Below are 20,533 nucleotides of genomic sequence, written 5' to 3' on the forward strand. Positions count from 1 at the left end.
AAACTTTTCCAGCAAATAAAGAAGGAGAAACACCTTCAAAGGCATTGCTGAAAAGCAAGCTTGTGTTCAATCGGAGAAGCAGGTATATGTGGTTTTTATGTTTGTTTTGTTTTTTTTTCTGTGCAGCTTTAGAAACTAAATTTCATAATTACACATGGTTTTGGTCAATGAAATTATCTCTGTGCAGTCTTGTGCGTGCCAAGTTATTTCCCATTGTACCCAAAGTGCTTGGCTGCTATACCAAGGGTTGATTTTCATTTCTACTTCACCTCCAGCTGGCTGGAAAATTGCTAAGCATTAAGTGTGGTGACTCAAGAGACCATGAAGGCTCCCCATCTGCAATGTAAAGGACTCAAACTCCGTGTTTCGCCCAAGTGACCTGGTACAACCCTACTCTAGAAGAACCTTGTCGTCTTTCTGCAAATAGCACACATAGTTTGACTTCACATACAAGCCCCAGCACACTAGAGATCACTAATTACAGTTAATTCCATGTGCAAACCCCCTTGTATGGTGGGTAAATGCAGAATGCTGTAAAATAATAAGCTATTGCCTTTGAGAGTGAGCCATGCAACACAAGACATAATCCTCAGTTCAACACAAAGCCGGGACAACAATAACCTGCTGTGTCACCAGGGCACAATTTGAGGTGTCAGCAGAGTTTCATGCTATGTGTGTATATATATTTTATATTTTCATGTATATATATTTTATTTATTCAGGGTTACCACGATCTAGAGCTCCTTTACAGGGAAGCAGATCTTTAAAGTACAGAATTACAGTAGCACAGTTGCAGGGTCTAGAAGTCAGATTTTCCACAGTGAAAAGAAGTATTAAAACCAACTGATCACTTATAAAGTATTATCACTTAAATTAGGAGAGCATGAACATCACTTTAAACCAGGTGCTTGCTTTTTTAACCAGTGCTACAGATTCACTCACCGGAGGCTCTTCTAGTTGCAGCAGTTCTGACCAAATTTCTGCAAAATATTTTGTAAAAAACAAAACAAAACAAAACAAACAAAACCAAATGAAATAGTTTGCAGAAAGCTGATTCACTTTATACTTATGCTGTTTCCATTTTTTTTCCTAATAAGTATCTTCTTCATGTCTTGCTTCCTAATCATTTGTCTCAACAGTTGAGTACTGTCACTCCATCCTGCGCCCTGAACCTTTCTTGCCTCTAATGGCTCCAGCTTTTCACTCCTGCTAGGTACCAATGATTAACAGATGCGTAATTATCCAAAAAAATGGACTGCTGTGCAATATTGTAATTCCCTTGTTTTGTCATTAGCAAATATTAATGCAACTTTAATGGATTAACTGCCATCTGGGCTGTAAGAATCCAGTTCAAAACCATCTCACTTCAACCATTATTCTGTTAAAAAATAATTAAACGTTGCTAATGTGAAACTGTGGCACTAAAATTAATGATTTTTAGAGCCAACAATAAGCATAGTGCAATTACGCTTACAAACTATACGACAGTCACAAGGAAAATGCGACTTGTAAAAGAAAAGCTGCATAGAAGTGAATTACTGCTATTGCCCTGGATTCTAGTTAAAAGCAGCTTTGGTACTAGCACCTAAAAACTGCATTGGGAATATACCTGATTGCCTGATAACACAACAGTATTTTTCAAAACAGTTTAATCCACAGCATCTCAACAGAAGGCCGTAAAAGAAATAAACTTTGTGTTTATAGGACTGTGCACAGATCTAGGGCGTAAGCAAAAAACTTTTTTTCCTGAACTGTTGCTTCTTAACGCATTGCCCTGGTTTGCTTCTGCAGCTTAAAAATCATGCAAAAAATTTGTTTTAGTCATATAATTCAAAAACAATAACAATTTTGCTGGCAGACGAGTGGCAGTGCATCCACATCTCAGATTTTTTGCTGGGTTCGAGATACGCGACAGGAGATCAGTAGCAGGAAAACCTTATTAAAAAAAAAAAAACACATTGGCTATCGCTTGAAGTCTAAGCGATGTTAAAAGAAAGGGATATTTAATTCCCACAATTTGCAGCTATTGGGCTATTAACTTTGCTCCGTCGGAAAGAGTTTGGATTGCCTTGGCTGTAAATGTAACACATTTTAACAGCTTTAAATTGGTACTGTGGTATGGAGATTGCTTACACTCTGCAAAACACATGCACATGCTTCAGGGCGGATAATAAATGCTGTTTTACCAGCCTCAAGGAATAATTCCCATCCTCCAAAAAATAAAAAATGAAGGGCCTAGTTTAAATAGGAACTCTAAGTCAGCTAGTGGGCTTGGTCCAAAAAAGCCCAAAGCAGTTCTGTTTCTAGCAGTGCTGCCGAGCTGCCCCACAATGAAAAAAATCCCAGCACGCTATCCTAAATGCAGCAGACCTTGGCTCCTTGCAGCGCAGAAACAGCAATATATAGGTGGTGGCTAATATCTATTTCATGCCCTCGTCACACAGAAACACGTCCCGAGTTGTTTCATCCGTAAAATATTGCTTTTCCAGCAAACAAAACCCAAAACCCCATTGTACAAGACATTCCTGCAGCAGGTATCCTGGCCGAGGGGAGCAGGCTGAGCCCCTTCATCTCCCAAATACTTCCTTTTTTTACCATCCCACTGCCATGCCAACCTGCTCATCGCACAAACCAGATGCTCACCATCTGCCTCCTTAGAAATACCATTCGAAAAATGCTTTTTTTCTTGAGGGAAGCATCATTATTACCCTTCTCTGGTCCAGCATTAACCACCGCATTGGAAAAGTCTCTAATTTACCAACAATAAATAATGTGCTTAATTTACTGTTGCTCGCTCCACCTGGCACTGGGCAAGAAGCGCTTCCAGTAAATGTTTAAAAAGCATATTGCTAATTTCCCATTTTTTCCCCAAGACCAACACACTGGGAGTGCATCTCTTGATACACTTGGGCACAGAGCAGATTTGCTGCAAACACTTATTTTGGAATATTAAGTCTGAAGCCAAATTACTGTAATTGATGTTAATACAACTTTTTTTATATAAATCTAGATCACGGCAAAATAAGAACCCCCCAACTATTTAATACTAAATGACATCAACATGCAGAATGTTTATTCTTTTCCCTCACATTCTTCAGCATTCAGACAGGCCAACTATGCAAATGGACTCATTTGCATTTTCCCAATGCCCACATTTGCATGGTGATCGCCTGCTGCCTGGGGAAGTGCATTGGTCACACAAGAAAAAGTCACATTTGCTTCACCTAATGCCTCAATCATCTGTCAAGCCCATCAGCAGCTCTGAATTTTTTTTTTAATTATTTGTTATTTTTATTTTTTTTTTCCAAAATATGCTGGTTCTTGTTCCATTTCCTAAAGCCTACTGCGTACCATCTCCTGTGGAAGGAGGAGCAGGATCTAAGTGACGATTGCCACCAAAAGGTTAAACACTTTATGGATTTACTGCGTGCGTACCTGCGCTCCATCACTCTTTCTCTTTCCCTGTACTAAGCTGTTTTCTCCACCAAAAATCCTGACCTGAAACCATTCAATCCCTGGTTGAGGTAGCCAGGACACCAGCGTCAATTAGAAAACCGAAGCAGCTCCTGTGGGTTTTAATGAATGGTCCAAGGTCTCCTGAAGATGAAAAGCAGAGAGTGAATTATATATTGATGTTTTATTTAAGGACAGAACTGGTAATGCTGCTTCAGAGCTACCGCGCTCATAAACGAGCTATTCTTAGTCTTGCTGTATGTCTTTCATGGAGGCTACACTTAAGCACAGCCAATATTAGCAATTAGGAGCTTTCATTCTTTATTGGAAGACCCATTAAGGATTGCAACACATCCACCACCCCATTTCTCTTAAAGCAGTCTTAATGAAAGAGTGGAAGAAAGCAGGAGGTCAAGAGAAGGCAAAAACCCTGTTAGAAGCTCACTGCCGAATATTCAGAGGATGAGTAATTCCTCAAGCCATGAGAAGTCAGCCACTTTGTAAAACAAATGGAAAAACGGGTTTATTGTTCACCCAAGCACAGTCGGTGTCCGACGAACTGTGGGATTTCGGTAGCGCTTCAGTCTTCCACAAGCTCTTCAAGAGGACTGATTTCAGCACACCAGGTTTGGTTGGCTATTTTTCCCTTCCAGGAAATTCCCTTCCCCTTCTGAACATATTTCCTCTCGTGTGTTTGATGCTGACTTTAAAGCTGGAAGCAGTCAGAAAATGGCAGTTTTCTCTGTGGAAAAAAAGCCGGAGTTCCGCCCAATTACCCACTAACTTTGTGAATTAAAAAAGCCAACCTCCTACATGGGAAAAATGTGCCGAATTATTTTGTTTTTAGCATGGCAATGGGAAGGGATGGTGCACTGAGTGAGCGTTGCAAGGCTGTGAAACCAAATCATGGTTGTATGACAACACGCGCGTAATCCCCGGTGAGAACGGCTGCCGGATAGAGCACAAATCCCAGCACCTGGCTTTACTTCAATCACTTCATGCCGTGCAGGTAACACCACGCTAGCTAAAGGCAAACTAATGTCAAAACCCACCAAAAATGCCATAGCAAGTTCCCCCCATTCAGTACAATGTTCTGAATCAACTGCTGTGGGTTCTCCCAGTATGACCACTAAGACCATTAACTAGTGCTAACCAGGCCATGGTTGTTCTGTGTTACTTGGAAGTGCATTCATCTGAGACTTATTTTTAAGAAATGAAACATCAAGAAATGAAGTGTCCACCTACTACTACTACGAGGCGTTTGCTACGAGAAGGTGTTCAACACTGAATGTTACCGACTCTACCGCTTCCACATTTTAACCAGCCCAAAATGTTTTACAATTGATGACAGCTAATGACACTTATAACAAAGCTGGCAGACAATAATTTCATTACAAATCCCATGCCACCACCGTTCCCACCATTCAAAGTCTAACAAGCATAAAATTGCACGCTCAGTATGTATGCAGGCAGGTGTGTCATTACTCTGACAAAGAAATGATAGTATTTGTAGACAGTGCTTTAACAAAAGAACAATATTCATGTGAAAAATCACCTTTAGTTGGATATGAAGAAAGTGGGCTGCATGGAAAAACACGTCTCTTTCTACAGACTTATTTTAATCTTTCCAAAGTTCCCTTCTGCTCATCCCCGTCCTTGTGGTTAGCGGGATGAAGACGAGTTGTGAACAGGGCATTGCAAAGCTGATCGCTCCGTCCTTCCAGCTCGTACTTAGGGATCCAAGACCAGTGTAACATCAGGATTTATTTCTTTGTTTATTTGTGCTTTATGCAATTCTATTTTTACGCGATTCTATTTTTATGCGATTCTATTTTTATGCAAACTGCATTACACATTGGAAGCGAAGTGAGTTGCCCCTCTGCGGGACAGCCAAAATGTGATCCGTAAGAATAAGGAGGCTGCTTTAAACTGCTTTCAGCAAGCCTCTAAATCCGTTTCTTCACTGAAAAGGAAATATAATCCTTACACTTAATCTACACGCCTGCTTGTTAGCATGTGAGGAATTAATGGGAATACTCAGAGCGGTTCAGCGTTAATGCATTCGAACAACTCACTGCTGGCACCGATGGGGCTATGCTGGAGAAAAATCAGTCTATGGGATGTAGAGGCTCTGCTGTAACCCAGCAGAGCGTGCTTTATCGGCCGACCTCTGCAACGCACTGCCGAAAGCCATTTTCTCAGCTGCTGGGAAGTCTCTTGCCGAAAATCATTGATGCTGCTGCCTTGCTCGCCCTCCCCATCGCGAGGGCACACAGATGCCTTTGCCCGACAGCTCTCGGCATTTCCAAGGTGTCTGGACCCTAGGGAATAACTCCTCTGGGCTGCACTGGGAACCCACTGGGAACCAGGGAAAAACTAAATGGGGTCCTTCCAATGGCGTGCCCACACCTCAGCATCTGAATACTTTGCAAAACCTCAGCCCTTTCTCTTAAAAAGAAACAGAAGTTTTAACGCAGTTTCCCCCCAAAGCGTTGATGCCACCCAAGGCTGCTAATTTCCTTTTCCTTAGCAAAAGAGGAGGCTGGTTAAGCAGATGAGCCCTGAGTTTGCACCACCCAACAGCTTCGTCTTCTGTTTATGGAAAAAAAAAACCACCCAATAGTAGTTTTATCATAGCACCACCACACATCCCAACTCCTTTTGGAAGCCCCACTGCTGTCACAAAGAGTCAATCCACTGCCTGCAGATACTTTGGCAAGATAGAGAACAACCAACAAAACGCAAGCAGCACATGGCAGGGCTCTTCTTTCGCAACAGAAATGCAAAACTCAGGGTTTGTTCAATGTTCCCATCACCCTACCTGCCTTCCACCCTGCTGCCGTCACCCAAAGCAATGACATTTTCACGAGGCTTGCCCAGCATGAAGCTGTTCCCAAAGAGACTTGTAAAGCCCCTCGACATCATGATTAACAACGTCTTTTTTAAATTGCAATTGCTCAGAACAATTCCGCAATGCATACAGCTTGTTCCTGGCCTGCAATTTCTTCTCCTAGCTTGGAGCAGATTCTCTCTCTCTCCCTCCTTCCCTGATTAAAGCATTAAATCAGAAAACCGCGGGTGCCACGAAAGCAGAAGTTTGTAGGAATGAATCCTCGTTGAGCACGCTTGTCAGGAGACACCAGATCAGTCATCATGGCAAGAAGGAACACAGCAGCTACAAAGACCAGCAACTGATTGTGCCCTACCCAAAATGCTTAAAATTACGCTTAAAATCACGGTGTTCCCGAGTTTTTGTGATATCTGCTCGCTCACCTATTTTCTCCTTGACTGCCAAATAATTTGCCCGAAAATACAGAGGGTCAGTAAAGGGATTCCTGCAGCCATCCTGGGCTTGCCAAAATGGGACCTTTTTGGTTTTTCAAGCCCACATTCTTGCTCTTCTCTTCATGGAATGGATCATCTGGGTTAGAAAAGACCTCCAAAATCATCATGTCTTAATAACTGGGATGCTGTCCCAGAAGTGTATTTGGGATCCTGATATAAAATTCTTCTAACAAGGCTGCTACGGAGGATAAAGAGAAGCGCGTTGGATGCATCTTCTAAGATGACACAGCAGTTCAAAAACTCACCCAGATAATTAACATGCACGTCAGCCAACCAAAGTCTTACGAGAAGGTCATTACTGTGCCTCCACGTGGTGATGTGCACGAGGTTTATTCCTAATTCCCGTGTTTGTCACTGGCCAGAGTATGTCGAGAGGCTGACATGCCGCCTTTGAGCACAAAAAGCATGCAGAAAGTTAATCCCGACTGGCATTTTCATTCAAAAAAATGAAACAAAAGGTGCAGCAGAGGGGGAACAAAAGAAAGCAGCATGTTAGCTACACTTTGACCTTCGTGGGTAAAGGATTCAGAAGCATTTAGGGGAGGAAAAAAACATCAAGCTCCTCAAAGGCTGTAGCAAACTGAGCATCAAAAACTACCACCGTTCCCTTCAGAAACAAATGCTAAATATTTAATAAGACAATAAGCTGCCACACAAGGCTTAAAAGGCTATTTTACTCCTCTTTGAATTATGAATTCCATGCAAGCGACCCCTCCACCACAAAAGATGCAGTACGTGTGTATAACAATTAATTTCTGACCGCTAAGCATCCCTTGGATACAGCACTGATTTCAGCTTTGCTGTTGAGAAGCAGAAGTGAAGAGGATTATTTTTTTTTTTTTTGTGGTCTTACTACAGAGAAAGAGTTGAGTGCTCTGTTGAGACAGATGGACAGACATTTGGCAAGACCTGCAGCCTTCAACAGAAAGGGAATGCGTCTCTATAATCGTACAAGCATCTGCTACACACGAGAGGAAATCCAGCACCAGCTAGAAAATGAGCCCTCTCAGGGTCCCCGGGGAGCAGCTCCTTTGTGAAATGCTCGTAATCCTCCAAAAAAGGCTGGAGTGGAGCGTGGTGCACGTAGACGAGATCACAAGTTTGTGCCTTGTCCTTTCATGTACCCTGCAAGTAGGACGAGGAGTCCTACAACATCATCAACAGCAAGAGAGGATCAGTGGAATGTGAGAATTTACACCATGAAGGACTGATAAAGTGTTATTCCTCAAAAAATCTGGCTCCATCTGACTCCCTAAGCAGACAAACCAACCGCAAGGGTTGCCGAACCTTCAGAGCTTTGCTTACCACTAAAAGTAAAAAAAAAAATAAAATGGGGGTGGGGGATTAAAGAAAAGCAAAACGAAGCCCGTGTTTCAGTATTTGTTTTTTAAAATGATTTCAAATTGGATTATCAAGCAACATAATGCCTTCTTGCTTCTGGTATGCATAACACGCACCACAGGAGCAGCCAGCGAAGGGAGATTATTTATGAGCGCCAATTACTCTGTTTTTGTCACTTATCTTGATTTCCACTGCAGAGATAGCTGTCTTCACGACTCAAGCAATAACAAACAATAAACCCCAAAAGGCTTTCATTTCAGAAATGAGAAACTCCAACTGGAACACGCTTGCTCTAACACAGAGATCTCGACCCTACGCAGGAGCTCAGGATGGATTTGAGCAGCTAATTAATCACCCACCCTCTTACAGAGGCTGTTTCTGCAGAGCTCTCCTGTACCTAAAAGCCTTTTTTTTTTTTTTTTTTTCCTTTTTCCACCAGAGAAATTCCTTAGACGACAGTGCATGGAGACAAAAGTATTTTTAGAAATAGGAAGCACGCTGCCGAACGTCTCCGGCGCGCGTTTAATCAGTGCTCAGCCAGCCTGGCTGAACGTGGCTTGCGAGTGTTTGTATCCAAATATGATGGCTTTGTTTGGTTTGGGTTTTTAAACACGCCGTTCTTCTTCTCTTAAGCTGAGGTTGAGCGCCTGTGACTAGGAACAGAGGAAGAGAGTGCCTTGGCAAAATCCACTGCTGTTTAGAGATAGCTAGATAATTAAGCCATTAATTCAAACATCTGCATTATCGCATAATTGCCTCCAGGCAACACTAAACCTCAGCTTTTTGTGGTTTTCAGAGGCTGGTTAAGGACACTTGTCCCCTTCCAAAGGTTTCTTGCAGCTGCAGTCTCCTGGTTGGTCTCATTTTCCTGATGCAGAAGGAGAAGAAACCAGAACTCAGCCCCTCAACATCTGTGCTACGCGTAACACCCAAGGGGCTGCTTAAGTAGCAGGAATTGTACGCATCAAAATGTGACGTACACGGGTTTTTCTGGATAATATCCAGGCCCAACGAGCTTAACAGTGCTGCCTGCTCGTGCTGGCTGGGGTGAGGGCGTCCACAAGAGCTCGTGAAAACAGCCACTGGCTTAGCATCACCTATAGCACGCCTGAGCTGCCTCTGCTAGACGGGGGCTGTCGGTAAGCCAGCAAGATGTTCTCACGTTGTGCATGGATAAAAGCATCAAGGGCATCTCTTTTAAGCACCTTATTTCGGTTAAATTGGAGCAGATAGTCAGCACCAGCAAAATAACCCCACACAACGTACAGAAAAAAAAAGAAAAGCAATATACAATGATCTTCAACATTAAGAATTTACCTAACCCAGGAAGAAAATGAGCTGTTTTTTCAAAGTAAGAGCAAGCACAGCTATAAATATTGAATAGGGTCTAAACACTCTCATTCTCCCCCAAGACTCTACAATACGCAAATTAGTATTAAAAATGGAAGATTATTTGGAAGTATTCAGTGCACAAATACTATGCAAGCACCAGAAAGCTCTATTTTCTCTCTAGCACCTGACAAGCAAAAGGGAGCCCAACTCTGCAGGCGTCGTTATTTAGTTATTTAGGAGCACACACATAACAGAGGAAGACTTTTTCCCCTCCATACAACACACAGCAGTTAGGTCATACCCATTACTTATTAAGTCGAACCCATAAGTAATTAAGGATGCTGCTGTAGGGCTCTCATGGCACCTGTAAATCCTCTCCCTTCACCATAAATATCTTATTTAACTGACAAGGTCGCGTTTTTTGCACAGGATCAACCACGCCTGACCCGTTCTGGCAAGTGGTCATCTTCATCAACACTCATGGTCTCTTGACTATGCTTCTGCATACTCATCACAGCCTTCCCCTCCTAATTAAAATCTCTTCTGCAGGCTGAGGAATGCAAGAGTTGAACTGGAAGGCCAAGCTTTTTGGCCTTCCAGAAGCCTAGGACAGTTGCTTTTGAAAGCTGAAAGATTTCCAAACGCTCCTAGTTGGACATAGAGTGAGAGGATTGTTATTTCTGATACTGTTCCTGACACCGTCCTCAGCATGGCTGCTGATTAAATGCTTTGCAAAGCACTATGAGACGTTCCACCTCATGAAAAGCATTATGGAAATCCAAGCCACTTACTGCTGTGAGATAATCATCAGAAAACTCCAGCCCCTTTTTATTATATTCATGTAAAATTTTGTTATGCTGCTCCAGAGGACTCTAATTGAGCAGACGTTAGAAATTAAAGCATATCCAATGCTGTCCTAACCTTGGTGACCTCAAAACTTTATGCTTTTTCATGTTTCTAATAAAAAAAAAGCATTGGCCTTCAATGTTCTGTGCTCTTGGAGGCTACGTCCTTTCTCTAGAACCACTGGTAACCCTCTCTGCAAAACAGAAATGCATCAGAAGTCAGCAACTAATGCACAGACGCTGAGATTTATTTAACTGTTGGAAGGAAGGGGAATTGAAGCAGCACACGTTTTCCAAGGGGTCAGAAAAGATAAAACAAGCCAAGTGCAGCGAACTGCAGCATGCAGAGTCTGGTTGGGGAATACCTTTTGACAGACAAAAAAAAAAAGAAAAAAGATAACTAAATGGTTTGTTAAATTCATTTGTCCTTAACCCAACTTGCTGTGAAGTTCGTAACTTCATAAATACTATAAAAAATTGACCTATTTTACTCTCTGACGGACTGTGCAGCCTGCAGGTTCCGCATCTGACCGGGATCACTTGGCATGCATAAATATTGCCTCTTTCATTCATGTTCAACAGGATGCTCCAAATTCTGTAGAATTGCAGGTTTTTAATGGGACGTTCCAGAGGTTAATATACTACTGAGATTGTTTCAATTTACCATCAGATAAAATGACTATCTATACAATTAAGTCCATTCTGGTGAATTAATTATCTCAAACCGGAGTAAGCTATTAATAATGAACTGAATTATTCATGCTTCAATTCCTTTGCAATATCTGACCTTCTGCTAATGCATGCACCCTCCCAGGTTTTGGTGGGTGTGCAGGAGAAGCACGTAAATCCCTTGCATACAAAGCCCTCGGAAATGCAATTAAAAAAATTAAAGGGGGGGATCCAAAAATCAACCCCATTAATCGTCATATCTGGCTGACGCTTAACAAGTTGAGACTTTCTTTGTGTCCCCGCTGACAAAGTGCCTTTGCAAGGCCTGGACCACCATACGCTGGACAAGATTTGCTTTTAAAGTAGTTTAAAGTTTGTTTTAACATAATTTTCTGGATTGAAAAATGTACTAATATCTTCCTGAAAGCCTACAGAGCCAAACTAAGCAACGCTGTGAGCATAGAAAACAAATAATAAGATGCAAAATAACAAAATCTAATGACTTGATGGAAAACAAAATAGGTGTAGATGACCTTTGTACAATATCAGTCTGGGGGACTGTATTCATCCTGGCTGTAGTGGCTATTGCCTTTGCTAATTGAAGCACTTAATGTGTTCCAGCTGCTATTCAGGTCAGTGCCCTGTTCTCCAAAAATTGCTTTTTTTGTGCACTAAATGAAGATTGTTTTCTTTCACATGAACTTAATTCTGAACCAGCTATCTCTGGACACCGAAGAGATGGGAGTTTAAGGATGGAAGCGCTGCCTGCTTTTTTTTTTCAGGGAGACTTTATTGTTATTTAAATTTGTTTGGATGCCTAAATACAAGAACGCTGCTCTGAAGCCTTAGAGCTTTAGATAAAATATAAAGAAATAATATTTAGAAATACGAAAGGGCCCATCTCCTGGTGGAATAGGGGCAGTTTAAGCTGTTCCTCCTTCAAAGTGACCTCCAAGATGAGCATCAAATCTGCTTTTTGGGAGCCTGATGCACTTTCTTTAAGGGGTTAGAGGTCCAAGAGGTGACGGATTCTCCTTTTGGATGCAGTGCAGCATTGTGGCCATCCATCCTGAAAGTAAGAGGTCCCATTCCCTTCGGGAATTGCACTTTATCAGCAGTACAAGGAGTAAGGATACTGCAGGGGTTGGATCCCAAACAGGGCGGCTTGCTATAGGGGGCAGCCAATTTCTGCACAATTTTTGCAGAAGCTCCTCTCGAAACCAGGCAGAATTGCTAAAAGCCAGGTCTTCCTCCGAAACTACAAGGTGCAGAATAAAACAGGCCCAAACATCCACCGCAGAATACAGGACAAGGCACCCCAAGTGCCCAAGGAAATAAAATTAAATATTGATCTACCCCGCTATGCACCCCAGTGCTCATAAACCAGTGCCAAATGCTTGGCTGTTAATAGGTCCCACTCCCATTTGCAGGAAATATATATACCCTGACTGTGCGAAACGCATGAGATTGACTTTATCTCGGATTAAGCTCATTTTCCCCAAGAATGCATCAAATTGAGCATTTGGGAGATGTCGGAGGCTCTCTGGTCAGAGATTCAGCCTCCCGCCAGGTACTCGGCAGAAGCAGTACATTCTGTTCAACAGCAAAACCGGACCCAAATCCCCAAAATCCAGGAGTACTGGCCTAGTTAAAATGCCGTACCAATCCATTACATTAAATTAAACTCCAGGTTTCTGCAAAGGTGGCTGCTCACGAGCAGCTCTGCAGCAGCAGCCAGGCTGGAGATGGGAATTTCCTCACTTCACTGCAATTCCATGCAAATGAACCCATCCCCGCTCCTTCCCCATGGGCTTGGCATGACACGGCTGAACCTGATGTTGTAAAGCAGATTTTGGGGATTATTCACAGCATGCAGCTGTGTCCTTCCCATTTTCCCAGTTCTTTTTCCCTCCCTCTCCCCCTTGAAGCTATCCAAAACCCTACATCTTGCTTTAAAATAATAATAACAATAATAATATTTACAGACCCTGCCACCTTATCTCATTTCAAACATAACTGTCAATTCTGTATGCAAAATGAGTGACTTCGTTAGCTTTATGCTGCCAGAGAAATGAAGATTTCTCTGGGGGAACACAGATGTGCCAGCAACATTAAGAAAAACTCATGCACCTCACCATTATGGGGTGGGGGTGGTGGAAATCCTGGGTGCCAATTAAAAGGGTCTGAACATTCATTGTGCTCTGTGAGCTTGGTTAGCAAACAATCTAGACCTCCAGAATCTATCAATAAACCAAAAACTGTACGATGAGGTGGTTCAAAAGCAAGAAGTCTCCAAACGTCATCCCAACCCTTAGGGTCTCCAGTGTGGGGTTCTGGGGGTCTTTCAATACCCAGTGACTGCAGCAGTCCTTTCTGTCTTTTTCAAGCCACCAAAACAGTCCTGAGATAAAAAAACAGGAGGTTTGCACCCTAAAAAACACCCAAAACAGCTTGGCATTGGGGTTTTGTGCCCCTCACCCTATGTTGTGCCATGTCTGAGTTTTGAGTTTTACCAGCAATGTCAGCTTATTGCAAGGTTAATTAGCGTCAGGATGCCACTGCTGGGGATGCTTACCCTGGAGGCATCAAGATTCACATTTTGGAACTTACTTTTGGCCACAGAAACCACATATTGCAGCTCCTCGACGCAGAACGGCTGGCATATATTTTTAGTTGCCGTGTGACTTTGACATTTCACCATTTAACAGACACGGGAAGGGTTATCGTGAGTCAACAGCTAGGTGGCAACATAAACCGCAGGCACAGGGAAGTGAGGAAATGCAGAGAAACTTCAAAAAGCTCTTAAAAAAAATACTGTCAGTCTCAAAACTCCTGACAGATCTGAGCAAGGGGAAATTTCAGCTTGAGGCCTTTCTGAAGTCTGACAGACAGCTTAATTGCCTTGCTAAGGACGCCAATTAATTGCAAGAGAGGAACAGTAAGCTGGGGACAGCGGAGCAGCAGCAGAATTTAAAGCCTGAGATTTAGCAGCAAAAACAAGAGCAGGACAATAAGGAAGAGGAGGACAGACCCCTCCAAAAAATAAATGAGAAAGGAAAAGTGTGGAGTCTGTGACACCCCCTTGTTTGCCGGTTTGGGGAAGGAATAAGGTAGAAAATTAAGAATTGGGATGCCTGACGCACACCAGCTCCTCCGCCTGCGTGTCCTGGTTCCAGTTAGGACAGAGTTAAGTAGCTCATAGTAGCTGGTAGGGTGCTATGTTTTGGATTAGGATGAGAAGAGCGCTGATAACATGCTGATGTTTTAATTGCTGCAGAGCAGTGTTTACACCAGGCCAAGGACTTTTCGGCTTCTTGCTCTGTCCTGCCAGCGAGCAGGCTGGGGGTGCAGCAGGAGCTGGGAGGGGACAGACCCAGGACAGCTGACCCAAACTGGCCAAAGGGGTATTCCATACCATCTGACGTCATGCTAAACAATATATAGGGGTGGCTGGCCGGGGTGGGGGGGCCGGCTGCTCGGGAATAGGCTGGGCATCGGTCAGCGGGTGGTGAGCAATTGCATTGTGCATCACTTGTTTTCTTACACATTATTATTGTTAATACTATTACCATTATCACTATTATTATTATTATTGTTATTATTATTTTCCTGTCTTAATAAACTGTCTTTATCTCAACCCACAGGCTTCACTTTCCCGTTTCTCTCCCCCATCCCAGAGAGGGAGGGGGGAGGGTGAGCGAACGGCTGTGTGGTGTTTAGCTGCCAGCCGGGTTAAACCACAACAGTCTTTTTGGCGCCCAACGTGGGGCCCGAAGGGTTGAGATATCGACAAATCTGACCAGAGTGTGTTAAACTAAAATTGGTATAAGTATTGGACCTGCTTAATAGTTGCTAGTCACGATGTTGATTGCCTTAATCTCCAGTCTGCTGTACCTGTATTCCAAATTGAGTTTTATGGTGCGTTACTTTCTGTATGTGCTCCCTGTTGCACTGTTTATCCTTTCCGGGCCCTGGTTTAAGATTGTTATGGTACTGTGCGGTGTAGCAATGGCTTATGAAATGATGAAATATCTGGTCACGACTTTAACCTGGTATTTGTACTCAGCACTGACGTCGACTCTATACTTTGGAACCCATATCTCGGAAACTATTAGCAATTACACCTATTGCCTGTTTTCGTTAGGGAGCCAATCTGTGAAGGGGACAGGGGAAGACATGTTTCCCTACCTGTTCACTCTCCCTTTCTCCTTCACCACCACCCTCTTATCCCCCGAGTTAGTTACGGTGGTTCTCCGAGATGTTGAATATCCTTGGGATACTCAGACCAGCCTGCTCTTGTTGTTATGTCTCCTGAATGCGCTTCAGATTTTGTGGAGGGTTAAACAACTACTTAGGAATCTCATCCGGAGATCTGTCTTGAGGCGGGATAGTTGCGAGTGGCAGGGAGTGTGGGAGGATATGGGCAGGTTTCTAGAGCAGTGGTCACCTCCAGTGTTTTGGACATTCACCCCTGAACAACTGCAAAATCCTAAAAAGCTGGCAGAATGCTTGAAAAAAAGGTGTCATGACTCTGGCAGTTCCAAAGTGACACAAATCACTGTAGCGTGCTGGGGTCTGGCTTGTGCCTATCGAGCTGCAATTGATGCTGTTAGCAACCTAGCTCCTGCAGCCGCTCCAGCTGCAGCTCCTGCAGCCGCTCCAGTTCCAGCTCCTGCAGCTACTCCAGCTCCAGCTCCTGCAGCCGCTCCAGTTCCAGCTCCTGCAGCTACTCCAGCTCCAGCTCCTGCAGCCGCTCCAGTTCCAGCTCCTGCAGCTACTCCAGCTCCAGCTCCTGCAGCCGCTCCAGCTCCAGCTCCAGCTCCTGCAGCCGCTCCAGTTCCAGCTCCTGCAGCTACTCCAGCTCCAGCTCCTGCAGCCGCTCCAGCTCCTGCAGCCGCTCCAGTTCCAGCTCCTGCAGCTACTCCAGCTCCAGCTCCTGCAGCCGTTCCAGTTCCAGCTCCTGCAGCCGCTCCAGCTCCTGCAGCCGCTCCAGCTCCAGCTCCTGCAGCTACTCCAGCTCCAGCTCCTGCAGCCGCTCCAGCTCCTGCAGCCGCTCCAGCTCCAGCTCCTGCAGCCGTTCCGGCTCCTGCAGCCGCTCCAGCTCCAGCCCCTGCAGCCGCTCCAGCTCCTGCAGCTGCCCCAGCTCCTGCAGCTGCCCCAGCTCGTGCAGCTGCTCCCACTCCTGTGGCTGGGTCAGAGAAACGAGCTGTAGCAGTGCAAGTTGACCCCGCAGAGGGTATCCCAACCCCTGTGGCAGACCCTGTGTCTGGGTCAGAGAAACGAGCTGTAGCAGTGCAAGTTGACCCCGCAGAGTGTATTCCAAGCCCTGTGGCAGACCCTGTGTCTGGGTCAGAGAAACGAGCTGTAGCAGTGCAAGTTGACCCCGCAGAGGGTATTCCAACCCCTGTGGCAGACCCTGTGTCTGGGTCAGAGAAACGAGCTGTAGCAGTGCAAGTTGCCCCTGTAGACAAGGTGAAAAAATGGTATAGAGGCTCAGGTCGTTTAAAACGCAGACAGTCTTCTGCTAAGTCTGGGCGAAGTGAAGACGAGGCTGGGCCATCAAAGGTGCAGGAGACTGAAGATGAGGATGAGGATGGCGAAAAATCAACAGTAACTACCCGGACTCCATACCAGCCATCAAAGGTGCAGGAGACTGAAGATGAGGATGAGGATGTCGGAAAATCAACAGTAACTACCCGGACTCTACACCGGCCATCAAAGGTGCAGAAGACTGAAGATGAGGATGAGGATGTCGAAAAATCAACAGTAATTACCCGGACTCTATACCAGCGTGAGCTACGAGATGTGCGAAAAGATTTTGGTCGCTGTATAGGCGAGCAGCTTGTCACCTGGCTGCTCCGGTGCTGGGACACGGGAGCCAATTATGTGGAATTGGAGGGCAAGGAAGCCAGGCGGCTGGGATCCCTTGCTAGGGACGCATGCATTGACAAAGCAATTGGAGATGGAGCACAATCTCGCAGCCTCTGGAGGCGTCTCCTGTCAGCTGTGAAGGAAAGGTATCTCTTCAAGGAAGAACTTGTATGTTTACCAAGCAAATGGACCACCATGGAGAAGGGAATTCAGTACCTGAGGGAATTGGCCGTACGGGAAGTAATTTATAAGGACCTAGATGACGCACAAACATCCGCAGATCCAGATGCAGTCCAGTGTACACCACCCATGTGGCGGAAGTTTGTACGGAGTGCCCCATCATCATATGCCAACTCATTGGCAATACTAGCCTGGAAAACGGAGGAGAATCCCACAGTGAATGAAGTGACTAAAATACTCCGGCAGTACGAAGGAAATCTCTCCTCTTCCCTAAAGGCCTGTGTCTCAGCTGTGGAGAAACTCTCTGAAGAGGTCCACCAACTTAAAGAGAATTTATCTTCCCCTCCACCTGAACGAACCAGTGTCCACCAGCTAAAAGAGAATGCTTTAGAGAAACTTTCTGAAAAGATCCACCAACTTGAAGAAAGATTATCTTCCCCTTCACCTGAACGAACCAGTGTCCACCAGCTAAAAGAGAATGCTTTGGAGAAACTTTCTGAAAAGATCCACCAACTTGAAGAAAGATTATCTTCCCCTTCACCTGAACGAACCAGTGTCCACCAGCTAAAAGAGAATGCTTTGGAGAAACTTTCTGAAAAGATCCACCAACTTGAAGAAAGATTATCTTCCCCTTCACCTGAACGAACTAGTGTCCACCAGCTAAAAGAGAATACCTTGGAGAAACTTTCTGAAGAGATCCACCAACTTAAAGAGAGTTTATTTTCCTCCCCACCTGTACAAACCAGTGTCTCAGCTATTAGGGGTAAACGTTCATCTATGCAAGGAGGACAATATGGTGGGCACACACACCGCGCCACCCTGTGGTTTTACCTACGTGACCATGGAGAGGACATGAGAAAATGGGATGGAAAATCTACTGCGACCCTAGAGGCACGGGTACGTGAATTGCAAAGGAAAACAATTGGGAAAAAGGAGTTCTCTGAAAGGTTTGCTGCTCCAACTTCCAGCAGGCAGTCCTTTAAACACAGAAATGAAGATTCTGACCAGGACTAGAGGGGCCCTGCCTCCAGCCAGGGGGAGGAAAGGGACAATCGAGTTTATTGGACTGTGTGGATTCGATGGCCTGGCACGTCAGACGCACAGAAGTATAAGGCTTTGGTAGACACCGGTGCACAATGTACTCTAATGCCATCAAGCTATAAAGGGCCAGAGCCCATCTGTATTTATGGTGTGACGGGGGGATCCCAGCAGTTAACTGTATTGGAGGCTGAAGTGAGTCTAACCGGTAATGAGTGGCAAAAGCACCGTATTGTGACTGGCCCAGATGCTCCGTGCATCCTTGGCATAGACTATCTTAGAAGAGGATATTTCAAGGACCCAAAAGGGTTCCGCTGGGCTTTTGGCATAGCTGCTTTGGAGACAGAGGACATTAAACAGTTGTCTACCTTGCCTGGTCTCTCAGAGGACCCTTCTGTTGTGGGGTTGCTGAGGGTTGAAGAACAGCAAGTGCCGATCGCTACCACAACTGTGCACCGGCGGCAATATCGCACCAACCGAGACTCCCTGAGTCCCATCCATAAGCTAATTCGTCAACTGGAGAGCCAAGGAGTGATCAGCAAGACTCATTCACCTTTTAATAGTCCCATATGGCCAGTGCGAAAGTCTAATGGTGAGTGGAGACTAACAGTGGACTATCGTGGCCTGAACGAAGTCACGCCACCACTGAGTGCTGCAGTGCCGGACATGCTAGAACTCCAGTATGAACTGGAATCAAAGGCAGCCAAGTGGTATGCCACAATTGATATCGCTAATGCATTTTTCTCCATCCCTCTAGCAGCACAGTGCAGGCCACAGTTTGCTTTCACTTGGAGGGGAGTCCAATATACTTGGAATCGGCTGCCCCAGGGGTGGAAACACAGCCCTACCATTTGCCATGGACTGATCCAGTCTGCGCTGGAGCAGGGGGAAGCTCCTGAACACCTGCAGTACATCGATGACATCATTGTGTGGGGTGACACTGCAGAAGAAGTTTTCGAGAAAGGGAAGAAAATAGTCCAAATCCTTCTGAAGGCCGGTTTTGCCATAAAACAGAATAAAGTTAAAGGACCTGCACGAGAGATCCAGTTTTTAGGAATAAAATGGCAAGATGGACGCCGTCAAATCCCAATGGATGTGATCAACAAAATAACAGCTATGTCTCCACCAACTAGCAAAAAAGAAACACAAACTTTCCTAGGTGTCGTGGGGTTTTGGAGAATGCATATTCCAAATTACAGTCTGATTGTAAACCCGCTCTACCAAGTAACCCGTAAGAAGAATGCTTTTGAATGGGGCCCTGAGCAACGACAAGCCTTTGAACAAATTAAGCAGGAAATAGTTCATGCAGTAGCCCTCGGGCCAGTCCGAACAGGACCAGATGTAAAGAATGTGCTCTACACCGCAGCCGGAGAGAATGGTCCCACCTGGAGCCTCTGGCAGAAAGAACCTGGGGAAACTCGAGGTCGACCCCTGGGGTTTTGGAGTCGGGGATACAGAGGATCTGAAGCCCGCTATACTCCAACTGAAAAGGAGATATTGGCAGCATATGAAGGAGTTCGATCTGCTTCGGAAGTGGTCGGTACTGAAGCGCAGCTCCTCCTGGCACCCCGACTGCCGGTACTAGGCTGGATGTTCAAAGGAAGGGTCCCCTCTACGCATCATGCAACTGATGCTACATGGAGCAAGTGGGTTGCACTGATTACTCAGCGGGCTCGAATAGGAAACCCCAGTCGCCCAGGAATCTTGGAGGTGATTATGGACTGGCCAGAAGGCAAATACTTTGGGATATCACCAGAGGAGGAGGTGGTTCGTGCTGAAGAAGCCCCCCTGTACAACAAGCTACCGGAAAATGAGAAGAAATATGCCTTGTTCACTGACGGGTCCTGTCGTATTGTGGGAAAGCATCGGAGATGGAAAGCTGCTGTATGGAGTCCTACACGACGAGTTGCAGAAGCTGCTGAGGGAGAAGGTGAATCGAGTCAGTTTGCAGAAGTAAAAGCCATTCAGCTGGCTTTAGATATTGCTGAACGAGAAAAGTGGCCAGTTCTCTATCTCTATACTGATTCATGGATGGTAGCAAATGCCCTGTGGGGGTGGTTACAGCAATGGAAGCAGAACAACTGGCAGCGCAGGGGCAAGCCCATCTGGGCTGCGGCATTGTGGCAAGATATTGCTGCCCGGGTAGAGAACCTGGTTGTAAAGGTACGCCATGTAGATGCTCATGTGCCCAAGAATCGGGCTACTGAAGAACACCAAAACAACCAGCAGGTGGATCAGGCTGCTAAGATTGAAGTGGCTCAGGTGGACCTGGACTGGCAACATAAAGGTGAATTATTTATAGCCCGATGGGCCCATGACACCTCAGGCCATCAAGGTAGAGATGCAACCTACAGATGGGCTCGTGATCGAGGGGTGGACCTGACCATGGACACTATAGCACAGGTTATTCATGACTGTGAAACATGTGCTGCAATCAAGCAAGCCAAACGGTCAAAACC

General features: G+C 45.1%; 2 protein-coding genes across 4 annotated transcripts in view; one reads left to right on the top strand and one right to left on the bottom strand.

The window, feature by feature from the left end:
* LOC106049637 (leucine-rich repeat and fibronectin type III domain-containing protein 1-like protein) overlaps window positions 1-20,533 on the bottom strand; it is a 54,227-nt gene that overhangs the window by 13,955 nt on the left and 19,739 nt on the right. The gene's annotated exons all lie outside the window — the stretch shown is intronic.
* On the top strand, window positions 14,172-18,050 carry GGN (gametogenetin). The gene has a single exon (XM_066984697.1). The coding sequence runs from the start codon at window positions 14,847-14,849 to the stop codon at window positions 18,048-18,050; it is 3,204 nt and encodes a 1,067-aa protein (XP_066840798.1). The 5' UTR covers window positions 14,172-14,846.

The sequence above is a fragment of the Anser cygnoides genome, chromosome 29, assembly GCF_040182565.1.
Source record: "Anser cygnoides isolate HZ-2024a breed goose chromosome 29, Taihu_goose_T2T_genome, whole genome shotgun sequence".
Classification (NCBI taxonomy): domain Eukaryota; kingdom Metazoa; phylum Chordata; class Aves; order Anseriformes; family Anatidae; genus Anser; species Anser cygnoides.

Coding starts and splice junctions, on each gene's coding strand:
- GGN (XM_066984697.1), top strand. CDS start 14,847: ATGTTGATTGCCTTAATCTCCAGTCTGCTGTACCTGTATTCCAAATTG.